A 13,180-nucleotide genomic window follows, 5' to 3' on the forward strand; every position below is an offset into this window, starting at 1 on the left:
GCCTGGCTATAAATTTAATTTTTTAAAAGATATTTTACTATTGTGTGAGTCTCTCTCTCCCTCCCTCGTGTGTGTGTGTGTGTGTGTGTGTGTGTGTGTGTGTGTGTGTGTGTGAACACAAGTGTGGAAGCAGAGGATAACTTTGGAGTGGGCTCTGGGGAGCTACCATGTGGGCTCTGAGGCTCTAACTCAGAGCATCAGGCTGAGTGGCAAGTGTCTTTACATACTGAGCCATATCACAGGTCCAACAACTTCTTTTATTTTATTTTATTTATTTATTATGTACACAGAAGAGGGTGCCAGATCTCATTACAGATGGTTGTGAGCCACCATGTAGGTGCTGGGAATTGAACTCAGGACTTCTGGAAGAGCAGTTGGTGCTCTTAACCTCTGAGCCATCTCTCCAGCCCCCAACAACTTCTTAACTTAAGCCATGGTTTCCAGGCCTCTCTCCAAATATAGTCTTAGAAATTGGGGTGGGGAAAACACACCTCAGTCCATAACATATTGTCCCCAGTTCCTGAGCACAGTTCTCTGGTCAAGTTGTATAAAAATACTAACGGAAAAAAATGCTTTTGTGTCTTTTGCATATAACCCCCTTTAAGACTAAAAGCTAAGCTATTATTTTTAAAGTGAAATCCACAGCTAGCTGAGTGGATCCCACTGATAGTAGCTTTTGCTATAAGAGCTTCAAGCCAAGTTGCTGATTGAAGGCCTGTGTGCACAGGGAAGTAGTCAGTTGGTGGAGCACTCATCTAATAAGCCAGAGCTGCTGTGCCTGCCTTCCTCCAGCTTGCCCCACACCGCCTTTTTCTGTGTTGCTTTTGCTTTGCAACCTTTTAACAAACCACAGCAGCCAGACCTAATACCTGCCCAGTCCTCTAACTAGAATAGTACATCCCTAGAGGTGGTTCCCAGGACCCAACAGCAGTCACGGGGGACTTCTGGATGTTGGTAGTGCATTCTTTTTCAGTCTGGATACTCTTTATACAGCATGTGTTCAGCAGAGGAAACTCAACATGTGCACATATAACCAGACCATTTTTCTATAAACACACCACATTTTAAGGAAAAGATTACATAAGCCAAGAGGGTGGCATATTCCTGGAATATCAGCATATACAGGCTGAAGCAGGACTGCTAAGTCGAAAGCCTATCTAGGCAGCTTAGAAAGACAGTTTTTAAAAAATGAACTAATTAAAAATTTAAAGGGTGAGGGTTGCTGGAGAGACAGCTCAGCAGACAGGGCACCTGCTATGAGTTGGAATCCTCAGAAGCCACTTTAAAGCCAGAGGAAGGTGTTAGATCCTCACAGGACAATGAGGCACAGGTGAACCACATGAGCAGAAAGCAGGACTGAATCCAGTCCAGCTGTGGATCTCAGCATATCCAATTAGTTCTTGGTTTCCCAGGCTATCCCACGTGCATTCAGTCCTCAAGTCCCTGCCCATCAAGTTTCTTGCTCACAAGATACATGTTTTAAAAGGAGCTGCACCATAAGAGCACTCACATGTTGCAGAGTGCTGAGTGGCTTCTGTTTTAAATCCCTGTGACCAATCAGCGACACGCAGGCCTTTGAAAGGTTCCCAGGGCCTTGTTTGAATTTGGGGGAAGCAGAGCAAGTTTAGGAGCATGAAGGTAGCAGACAAAGCTGGAAAGCTGGCTCGAGCACCAGCCGACCTTCAGAAAGCCCGGGTCCAGCGAGATGCAAGTCCCAGTGCCCCAGTGGCCGCCCCACTGTTGAAAGAGATTCCGGAGGTCTTAGTGGACCCGCGCAGCCGGCGCCAGTATGTACGGGGCCGCTTTCTGGGTAAAGGAGGCTTTGCCAAGTGCTTCGAGATCTCAGACGCAGACACAAAGGAGGTGTTCGCAGGCAAGATCGTGCCTAAGTCTTTGCTGCTTAAGCCCCACCAGAAGGAGAAGATGTCTATGGAGATCTCCATTCACCGCAGCCTCGCACACCAACATGTCGTAGGCTTCCATGGGTTTTTCGAGGACAGCGACTTTGTGTTTGTGGTTTTGGAGCTCTGTCGAGAGAGGGTGAGTATTCCTGCTGTGGGGCTGGGGTGCCCACACCGTGAATTTGCTGGCAACGGGGTACTGATGCCTTGGAGTAGCCTAGAGAAGTGCTTGGGTTTCAAGCAATTGTGGAAAGGCTTCTAGTGAGGGTGCTGAGTGGTATTGAGAGAAGACTCTGGGTAAGGGTACGAGTTAACAGGAGAGGGTCATGTGAATGATAATGACTAGTGTATGGGCAGAATCATCAGGAGTCTGCCAAGACCTCCGTTTAATCCCGAGAGCTTAGTCCTGGTCCCATCCAGCTGGCCACCATTTTCCATGGGCTTCTTCCTTCTTCCTTAGTCCCTCCTGGAACTGCACAAGAGGAGGAAAGCGCTGACCCAGCTGGAGGTGTGCTACTACCTGCGGCAGATAGTCCTGGGCTGCCAGTACCTGCACCTAAATCAGGTCATTCACAGGGACCTCAAGCTGGGCAACCTCTTCCTGAACGAGGATCTGGAGGTGAAAATAGGTGAGATGCTGGGCCTTCAGGTGCCTGGTGCCAGTACAAGAGGGGACAAGGAGGGGAAATCTGAGAGAATGGGAGCCAAGGAAGTGGAAGGCCGGTGGGAAATGGAGGTGCTGTCCTCCAGAAAGCCCTCTAGTCCAGAAATGGAAAGTGAGGGGCCCACAAACTAGTGTCTTACCTTTAGATGCATTTGCTCTGTTTTTGTTTGCTGTTGCTGCTTTGTGTGCCTCATTACAATAGTTTTGAAAATAATAGTTTGCTTGGGGGTGCCTCCCCCTATTACTACCCTATCTCATAGCACTGAGCCGGGTGCTCCTCAGTCAGTTTCCCTTTTAAACTGGAGGTCTGGACGTGTGCTCTGGAGCAAGGCTGGCAGCATTCCCTCAGCTGTCTCCTTCCTGAGATGAAAAGCCCTGTTCCCTTGAGACTCTGATTTGCCTCAGGCCCTATACCCATGTCACCTTTCTTACCTTGTCCAACAGCAGTCACAAAGAGTATTTACTTGCTTCCCTGGTGTGTCCAATTCTGTTGCCGTGTGTTTTAAATTTCATTTATTTATGTGAGGGTGGGGATAGAAGGTAACGTTCAGGAGTCAGTTGTCTCCTTGCAATGTGTGGGTGCCAGGGTCAACCCAAGCCATTAGTCTTAGAGACATGCCCCTTTACCTATGAGCCATCTTACCACCTTAGCCTTGCCATCTAAAGAGCAGTGTAAAGGGCAGTGGGAGGCCAGCCAGGGCCAGCAAAGTAGAAAGTTTCCTGGAAACTTTGGAGTCTGATTCTCAATGGACAGGCTTGAGGCAGCTGTCTGCAACCACAGATGGCCCAGACCTAGCAGCTGAGCACCCTGTCTTCCGTCCCCTGGCCCAGGGGATTTTGGGCTGGCAACCAAAGTGGAATATGAAGAGGAAAAAATGAAGACCTTTTGTAGCCCCCAGAACTTCATAGCTCCCGAAGCGGTGAGACTGGGAAGTTTTGAGGTGGATGTGTGGTCCATCGGGTGCATCATGTAAGTTGGGGATGGACTCTGGAGCTACTGGGTCTCAGCGGGGCTTTCTGAGGCATTTCACCCAGTTGACCTTAACCCTCTGGATCCTTCTTCCTTAAACAAAGGCCATTTCAGAGAGTAGGCTGTTCACATGAATGCCCATTTTCTTATCAGTCTGGTGTAGACTGTAGGATTTCCTGTAGCTTGGACTTATGGTCCAGGGAAGGGATGAGAAAGTCTCTATACTTCTTCCTCCAGCTCCTTGCTGCTTACTAAAAGCATGCACAGTCCCAAACCATCAACACCCAAGGGCTTGTTAGGATTACAGAATCTCAGTTCTGAACCTGTGTGTGTCCCTGGCTAACTTTCAAGAAAGCTTTGGATGCACTGATGGGAGAATTAGATCACCAAAAAGGCTAATGGTAGGCAGAAGCCCCATCACAGTGGCCTGTGGTGGATAGCGGAGGCCTCTGGGGGCCTTAGAGTCCTCTATTACTGCAGCCCAGAGCTGGGGAATTCCTGGCCCCTTGCATTCTTCTAAGGGCTTGTCCCAGCCAAGGTTACTGTGGCACTGGGCAGACTTGGAGACCATCCCCATCTCTTCCTAGTCAGTGAATCCAGCACAGCCCCCTTCCTCTAGACAGTGACTTCTGCTAGGAGAATGTGGACTTTCCTGGGATTTTGAGCAAAATCCTTCCTTGTACCTCCAGGTATACCTTGCTAGTGGGCAAGCCGCCTTTTGAGACCTCATGCCTAAAAGAGACCTACCTCCGGATGAAACGAAATAAATACAATATTCCCAAGGTGACAGCAACACAATGGTTTATGTTTCACCCCAAAGCTATTCACTGAGCCCAGCTATATCCTAGAGACAGAGATAAATCAGCCCTGCCTCTAGAATAGCCATGGAGAATGTATGTGTGAAGGCTGGCCTTGAACTCATTGCTTGTTGAGTTTGAATGTCAGATTCTCCTGCCTCTACCTCCCAAGTGTTGAGATTATAGGCATGCACCACCATGCTGGCTTTACGGGGTATACTGGGAGCTAAACATGGCTTTGTGCTTATAGGCAAGCACTCTGCCAACTGAGTCTCATGGATGTAAAGTGCAGGGAGAAAATGGGGGAGAAGAGGCAGACGTGCTTAAGCTTAGGAAATGGACCATTTCCACCCAGCTGAGCTGTGTTTAGCAGATAATGGCTTGACTTTTTGAACCAGGCTTCCCATCTACAAAGTGGGAGTTTCCCCAAGGGCTTCCAATGACAAAATCTTTTTTTCACAACCAGTGGCATAAATCCATTTGAAGGGATATCCCATTTCTGGGGACTAGGTCCACATGGGACATATGGCCACTTTCAAACTGGTGTCCTTGACTTGTATATAGATAGCTATGTCACAGAAAATCAGCTCACAGCAGACAGCATGGACTGGCTTGAGCCAGCTAGACTGCTGTGGTATAAGTCCTGGCTCTATCACCTAGGCTGTGTGTATCCTCAGATAGGGGCACTTTCTCAATTCTGAGCCTGCTTCTTCATCTAAAGTGAGGCATAGTAGTGGAGTGAGTAGTCTTCACTTTTGTGAGGCTGAGGCAGGGGAATCTCAAGCTCCAGGCTAGCCTCAGCTACATAGTGAGATCCTGTCTCAAACTATATAGGGGGAGGGAGTCTTTTAGGAGTTTTTGTGAGGCCCAAATGAATTAATATACAAGACTGCATTCCTGGTACATAAGAAGCATAGAGTTAATGCTGTGACTGACAGGCCTGTGCTAGGTTTTATCCCATATACCAGGTGTCCCATGTGGTGGGGTCCCAGGTATGGTACCGCTCCCCCATTCTACAGATATGCCTTGGTGGGCCCAGAAAGCCAGGGCTATTTGTCAGAGCTGGAAACATGGGGGCGGAACTGGGATTTAAACATAGGTCTGGGGACCTGGAGGCCGCTCTGGTGGTAAATAACTAAATGTACAAGCTGGGGAAATTGTCCCAAATTAATATTGAGTGCCAAGTGGCAGGAAATGATCCTTCCCACAAAGTAGGGTGACATTGGTCCTTGCTAAAGCTGGGGTGGAAGACCTGGTGGAGCTTATGGCCACTTGAGCAATGGATATTTGAGACAGGAGCAGCTGCATGTCAGGTGGGATCCCTGCTTCATCTCACTTAGGCTCTGCCTCTCCCCTCCAGCACATCAATCCTGTGGCTGCCTCCCTCATCCAGAAGATGCTCCAGACAGACCCCACTGCCCGCCCCACCATTCACGAGTTGCTTGATGACGAGTTCTTCACTTCTGGCTATATCCCTGCCCGTCTCCCCATCACCTGCCTCACCATCCCACCAAGGTTTTCAATAGCTCCCAGCAGCCTGGACCCCAACAGCAGGAAGCCTCTCACAGTTCTCAATAAAGGTAAAGCTTGGTCTTGGTAGGGTAGACTGCAGAGAGCCCAGATTTCCAGGGTGCATTTCAGGGTACATGCACCTTACTCTGCCCCTAGAGGTGGGTCCTATCCTTGAGGTCCGGTCCCTGGGCTCTTCTGCCCTTTGGCCTTGGCTGGAAAAACAGACTGAATGAACCCATTTGATCTGATAAGGAGAAAATGGACTGAACACCAAGCCCAGGAAATTCTTTTTGATTATGTTTAAAAGTCTCCATCATCTCTCTTGCATGTCTTGTTGAATGCTGGAACTTGTCAGTTGTAAACATGAGAATAACACGGCACCTTCCTCAGTTCTCATTCTCAGCCATGATTCACTCTGTACCTTCACCCCTTTGGGTGCTTGTGTTTTCTCTGTCACCAGGCTGCTTTTGATTCAGTCCTCCTGCCTTGGGCTTTGGATTACAAGTTTGTCAGCACATCTCACTTTTGAAATGTCACGACAGCCAACTCCAGCAGTCTGCCATTTTACACTTAAACTGAAGTACATCTGTGAGTTTGAGGCCCGCCTGGTCTACAGAGCAAGTACCAGGACAGCTAGAGCTATTGGAGAAACTCTGTCTGAAAAAGAAAACAAAGGATTAAATAGGTAGAAGAATGAACAGGAAGCATCTGACTGGCCCTCCTTTCCCAGTCTGTTTACATTTCTTTTGATGTTTTCATCATTAGTCCTCTGTGTTTCTCTTAACTGATAGCAAACTTCCTTTAAAAAAAAAGATTTATTTATTATGAGGACACCAGATCTCATTACAGGTGGCTATGAGCCACTATGTGGTTGCTGGGAATTGAACTCAGAACCTCTGGAAGAGCAGTCAGTGCTCTTAACTGCTGAGCCATCTCTCCTGCCCCAAGAGCAAACTTTCTTCTGTTAATGCTTCTGTGTATATTTCTTGTAAACAGACATGACAGACAGCAGCACAACCTTCAGGACTCTGAGCATTAATCTAATCCTGCATTGTCTTCACAACTTCTTTTTCTTCTTTCTGTTTTCTTCCTTCCTTCCTTCTTTCCTTCCTTCCTTCCTTCTTTCCTTCCTTCCTTCCTTCTTTCCTTCTTTCCTTCCTTCCTTCCTTCCTTCCTTCTTTCCTTCCTTCCTTCCTTCCTTCCTTCCTTCTTTCCTTCCTTCCTTCTTTCCTTCCTTCCTTCCTTCCTTCCTTCCTTTCTTCCTTCCTTTCTTCCTTCCTTCTTTCCTTCCTTCCTTCCTTCCTTCCTTTCTTTTGAGACAAGATCTCACTATGTAGCTCAAGCTGGCCTCCAACTCACAGAGATCCACCTGTTTCTGCCTTCCAAGTGCTAGGACCAAAGTCATGAGCCACCTCACCTGGTAACATCCTTTTTTTTTTCTTTTTGACTCCCTCCCTCCTTCCATTTATTTATTTATTCACGTATTCATTCATTTGTTTGTTTGTTTATTCATGTATTCATTCATTTATTCATTCATTCATTTATTTATTTAAACAGACTATGAAGCCAAGACTGGCCTCGGGTTTGAAATCTCTGGCCTCACTACCCACTCTGCCCCCAGATGCTGGGCTTATAGGTGTGTGCCACTGTATTTAGAATTACTACTTTTATCTTGGAGTTTTATTTGACCTTAATATATTTCATTAAGGGTTGTAGTCTTTGAGAAGTAGCTTGGAGGACTTTGTTTTTCTGGGTGGGTATACCACCAATTTAATATGAAATTCTCAGTTTATCTGTTTTAATTAGATTTACATTTTTAGGCAAATGACTTGCGATGATTTCTTTATGGTTTTGGAGCTTGGAGACAGGGCCTCATGTTGTTCAGGCTAGCCTTGAACTCACAAATGCTGGGATTACAAATGTGTTCCATAGCCCTGACTCAGTGACTTGGTTTGTTTTGGAATAATTCTAGGGCTATACAAAAATGTTACAAACAAAATAGAGCTGACTTCCCATGTGCCCTTCCCCCAGCTCCCTCCACTGTCAGCATCTCTCTATCCATAGAATAATTACCAAAACTAAAACCTTAACCACAAGATAATCCTGTCAACAACTCCAGTCCTCATGTCAATCAAACGGATTCCCCATTAACATCACCTTGTTCTGTACCAGGATGCAAGTCAGTATTGCACACAGCTTTTAGAGACCTCAGCTTCTTAGTTTCCTCTAGCCTATGACAGTCTCTAGGTTTTTCCTTGTGTCTTGTGACCTTAATACTTTCTGAGGGTGCTGATGAGTATTTCCCTGTTGGATTTGTTGCTTCCTCATGATTTAGGAAAGGGTCTACATTCTGAGTAAGAATGCTGCAGAGGGAATATGCTCTTTTCAGTATCAGGGAGACAAGGCTGTCTCTGCTGCAGATCCTGTTTCTTTGGTAATTGATAAGTATCTTGCAGGAAGTTGTTTGAAAAACTGCTGCCTATCAAGTTTGGCACCCACATGTGGGTCTTGGTGCAGTAATTATTGATGTAATTTTCCCCTTTTAATTTTTGAGACAGTGTCGCATGTGGCCCAGTCTGCTTAGAATTCCCAATAGCCAAGGATGACCTTGAGCTTCTGGTCCTTCTGCCTCTGTCTCATGAGTGCTAGGATTACAGGCGTGGACCACCACGGCCAGTTTATAAGGAGCTGAGAATCTTAATTCAGGGCTTCACACTAGATAAGCACGCTATTAACTGAGCTGTTGCTGAGCCCCCTTTTCTGTTATCCTTTCCTGTGGTGCTGGACTTGTGGATTCCTATCTTATGGGGAGGTACTAAAATACTGCTCCCTTAGGATTCTTTTTTGTTCTTAGTAAAGTAGCAGTAAATGAAAATGTTTACAGACATTTTCCAGACTATCCAAAGGTAGAGAGAGAATTGTATCAGGTGTCATGTGATCCCAGAGTAGTCCTCCTCCATTTCCAATAGTTTTATTTGGACAAGTTTGATTTTACATATTCTGCAGTCTCATTTTGTTGTTTTCCCTGTGAATGGGTGTTTTGTATGCATATATGAATGTGTAGCACATGAATGCCTGGTAACCACAGAGGCCAGAAGATGGTCTTGGATCCCCTGGAAGTGGAGATACAGGTGGCTGTGAGCCTCCAAGTGAGTGCTGGGAACTAAAGCCAGGTTCTTTACAAGAACAGCCAGTGCTCTCTTAATGGCCGAGCCATCTCTCCAGCCCCTTTTTGACTAGTTTTAAAATCAGATCTTGGGTATTTTATTTCACACTTAGGCTCTTAACACAACATGGTGGGATTTTTGTTGTTTTTAATGGAAAATTTAGGGAATGCCTTGTTTCACGGGAGAACTGACACATGCTAGTTTGGAGAAGTGAATTGTTCAAGAATAAAGACAGCAACAGTGACCAGTGCAGCCCCAGTCACCATAGGCCAACTAATGCTCCAGTGTAGATTTCATTAGACTCAGTTATCTGTAAGCACACACAGCAAGAGGGCTACACTGTGCTTCACCTATCCTCTCCCGCCTTCCTGGAAGCACAAGGTGACCTTCATTCTTTGCTTGAAATGGTGCCTTCAGGCTGCCTCCCTGAGTGACAGCCACAGCCGCTGTCCTGGAAGGCCAGACCATTAGAGCAGAGGCCTGAGCACCTGCAGCTTTGTGGCCTCTCTAAGCACCATATATATACCTGACACACCAACCTCATCCTGACTCAGTTCCCAACAGCAGTGAGAGCTAATGATACTGTGGGAAGAGCACTAGCTGTGGCTGGCAGGCCTGTGCTCCCTCCAGTGGTTTTGTGCCTGGCCAGTGACCGTGTCACCTTCTTAGGTGTGGAGAACCCCTTGCCGGACCGTCCCCGGGAAAAGGAGGAACCAGTGGTTCGGGAGACGAATGAGGCCATCGAGTGCCATCTGAGTGACCTGCTGCAGCAACTGACCAGCGTCAATGCCTCCAAGCCCTCAGAGCGAGGGCTGGTGCGGCAAGGTGAGTCCTGCAGGGGGCTGCACACCTGGAGAAGGCAGGGTGTCTCAGTCAGCAAGCAGAGCGCCCGTTTCCTATAGATCAAAACCCAGATGAGTCAGCATGACACCCAAGGCCCGCCCTGGCGTGCCTTCTGCCTGTTTCTGCCCCATCTCATTCTGTAGGTGAGTGATAGGTCACCTCTGCGTGGCTGCGTCTTTTGTCTCGTTTCTGCCCAGGGAATTAGTCCCTTGGTCCTCACGAGAAGCAGGTCAGCTTTAGCCTCAGGGCTTCTGTGCCTGCTGTCACCACCCTGACACCCACTGCCAGCACTTCCCAACCTGACTTAATTCTCCGTAACATTTCTTCCCAATGTATTCATGTATCTGCAGCTGGGACTCATGTGCACTGAGTTGGTTCTAGCGTGGCAGAAGTTGTCGGGTCTGCTCAGTTTCTTCACCACTTTAATCTGGGGCGGGCACTAGGCTTCCACCAGCCCCGATACTAATGACAGAGCCGCTTAGAGACTTTGATCACTCTTAATCCCTGTGGTTGGAATGTGAGTCCTTCTAGAAGCCTAGGGTTGTCTTTTCCTATCCACACCTACCACAGTTCCTGGGACACAGTAATGGGGCCCACTTAATGAAGTGGGGCTTGGTGTCCTGGGCTGCAATTTTCCATTTGGGTGTCTGGGTTTGTGCCGTCAGAGGCCTCCCCAGGCTTCATGGGATGCCCCCCCAGCTCTAGGGAGGGCTATCTGAGAAGACAGCAGAAGGGGCTGGCCTAACCAGTGCTCTGTTTCTATCCCAGAGGAGGCTGAGGATCCTGCATGCATCCCCATCTTCTGGGTCAGCCAGTGGGTAGACCAATCAAGGAAGTATGGACTTGGTATGTATCTTTAGATTGTGCAATGGGCAAGGGATGGTGTTGCCATGGTAGCCTTTGAACAAGTGAGTGATGTCTGTAACTGTGTGGCTGTGCTACCAAGAATTGTTAGGGCCTAATACATGCAAGCACTCTACTACTGAGCTATTCCCAGCCTTTGCCCACCTTCCCCTGCCTTTCTGAGATAGCCCTCCCCCTGCCATTAGGGTATCAGCTCTGTGACAACAGTGTTGGGGTGCTCTTTAATGACTCAACACGCCTCATCCTCTACAACGATGGTGACAGCCTCCAGTACATAGACCAGGATGGAATGGAGTCTTACCCCACCATGAGCTCCCACCCTGACTCCTTGATGAAGAAGGTGGGAACTGGCCACTGAGAGATGGTGTGGCAGGGTATGGGGGCTGCCTTGGGGTCAGGCCCTCATTCTGGAATCCTTTCCCCAACTTTCCAACCAGATCACTCTCCTCCAGCATTTCCGAAGTTACATGAATGAACACCTGCAGAAGGCAGGGGCCAACATGAAGGCAGGGGCCAACATGAAGGCAGGGGCCAACATGAAGGCAGGGGCCAACATGAAGGCAGGGGCCAACATCACACCCCGGGAAGGTGACGAGCTGGCCCGGCTGCCCTACCTGAAAAAATGGCTCCGCACAAGCCACAGCATCCTTCTGTACCTCAGCAACGGCACTATACAGATTAATTTCTTCCAGGTGTGCAGGGGCCTGTACTTGGGCTGGCTGGGTGGGGTGGAAGTGCTGTCCCTTTTACCCGGTGGGGGGGCCTTCCTCCCCTTTGCCTCGACCTCAGGCACCAGCTGAGCTCATCATGCACCCTCTTCTTCTCTCCTAGGATCACACCAAACTTATCCTGTGCCCGCTGATGGCAGCGGTGACCTACATCAACAAGAACCAGGACTTCCACACATACTGCCTGAGCCTTCTGGAAGAATATGGCTGCTGTGAGGAACTGGGTAGACAGCTGTGCTATGCCCACACCATGGTAGACAGGCTGCTGAGCTCAAAGTCTACCAGCAACAGACTCGAGGACAATTCCTAGGCCTCTGTCCTTGGGGCTAGTGCCCCTTCACTCTGCAAGCTCTGCCTGGGGCTGCATTGCTGGCTTCTGGGACTGCTGTTCAGTGCCCGTGTCCATGGGGCTGGGTGGGGAAGGGGTTGCTGTATAAGTTATGTTTGTATATGTTTGGTTCTGAGTTTATAACCTCTTCCCCTGCCCTCAGCCTACTGTATGCCTTGTATAGATATATTTCTATTGAATTTGAGACTGTTCTTTCCTTGGCTTTATATTTATTTAATATATGTGCATATCTTTTCTTATCCTGTATTTTTGTGAGTACCCTGAACCCAGAGTATTCCTCTGTTCCAACAGCCTCAGGATGCTAAACTACTGTCCAATATTTTGATGCTCCCTAGACAAGGTTGAGCCACAGGCTTAACTCCTTGGTCCAGCTCTGGGGCACCTGGTTGTCTCAGCTCTGTGACATCTGGCAGGACCTCCCAGCATGCAAAGCTGGTGAGTAGTAGGGCAGGAAGAAGCTCTCAGAAGCACAAGTTCTCAGGGCATGGTGAGTGTGTAGCAGCAGCCTCTGGAACGGGTGTGTGAAGTAATGGATGTAGCCAGCAGGGACTTGGCCCAGAGCCTGGTGCACTTCAGTTGGGAGCTCCTGTAGTGGTGCTTCTGGGGATGGACAGGACAAGGACACTGACTCAGTTACGGCAGGCCATCCCTGATCCATGTCTCACCCAGGCTCTAGAACACAATTTATTCTTCATGACATGGAGCAGATCTTGCACTGATATCCCTTTCAGGACTGGAACCTTTTCAGAGATGTGGGTAGAGAAATGGGCTGTAGGGATAACCCACTGGGTCCCTTCTCTCAGGAAGAGGCCCCTCCAAGCCTGCTCATCTATTCCCAGGGGATAATCCACTCCCTCTTCCCCAAGGCAATCTCCATCAGGGGCTGGTCTGCAGCTGAGAAGACAGTAGGCAATATCTGGAGGCATTTTGGCTGGTTTGCCTTGGGAAGAAAGTACCTCTGTCAAACTGTGAGGCCAGGGATGCTGCTAAGCATGCCACAGTATAACATGGCACAGGTACCACCCACCCTTTCCCTGACAGTTTTCTATGGTGATATTTTATTTGTGCTGAAATGTGATTTTATTTGTATGCTAATAAAAGTGCCTGGGGGTCAGAGCTAATAGCAAGCCATAGCAGAAGTCTGGCAGTGGTAGCACATGCCCTTAATGCTGACCACATGACAGGCAGATCTCTGTGTGTTCAAGGACACCACCAGCATGGAGAGACACACCTTTAATCTCAATACCAACCATAGAAGACCTGGAGGTCTGTACAGACAGGTAGTGATGAGGAGGTCATGTGGTTGGGTTTACAACCAATGAGAAGGCAGAACAGAAAGTCAATAAAAAGACACACAGGAGGTCTTTTTCTCAGGGGAAGAATGG

The 13,180-nt window shown here is 48.2% G+C and overlaps 1 protein-coding gene across 1 annotated transcript; it reads left to right on the forward strand.

The window, feature by feature from the left end:
• Nucleotides 1-1,632: 1,632 nt before the first annotated feature.
• Nucleotides 1,633-11,974, forward strand: Plk1 (polo like kinase 1). Its single transcript, XM_036170024.1, has 11 exons — nt 1,633-2,040; nt 2,362-2,530; nt 3,397-3,535; nt 4,225-4,318; nt 5,693-5,912; nt 9,681-9,836; nt 10,623-10,700; nt 10,904-11,058; nt 11,156-11,206; nt 11,279-11,410; nt 11,550-11,974. The coding sequence occupies exons 1-11, from the start codon at nt 1,633-1,635 to the stop codon at nt 11,754-11,756; spliced, it is 1,809 nt and encodes a 602-aa protein (XP_036025917.1). The 3' UTR covers nt 11,757-11,974.
• The last annotated feature ends 1,206 nt before the right edge of the window (nt 11,975-13,180 follow it).

This window comes from Onychomys torridus, chromosome 20 (genome assembly GCF_903995425.1).
Source record: "Onychomys torridus chromosome 20, mOncTor1.1, whole genome shotgun sequence".
Taxonomy (NCBI): Eukaryota; Metazoa; Chordata; class Mammalia; order Rodentia; family Cricetidae; genus Onychomys; species Onychomys torridus.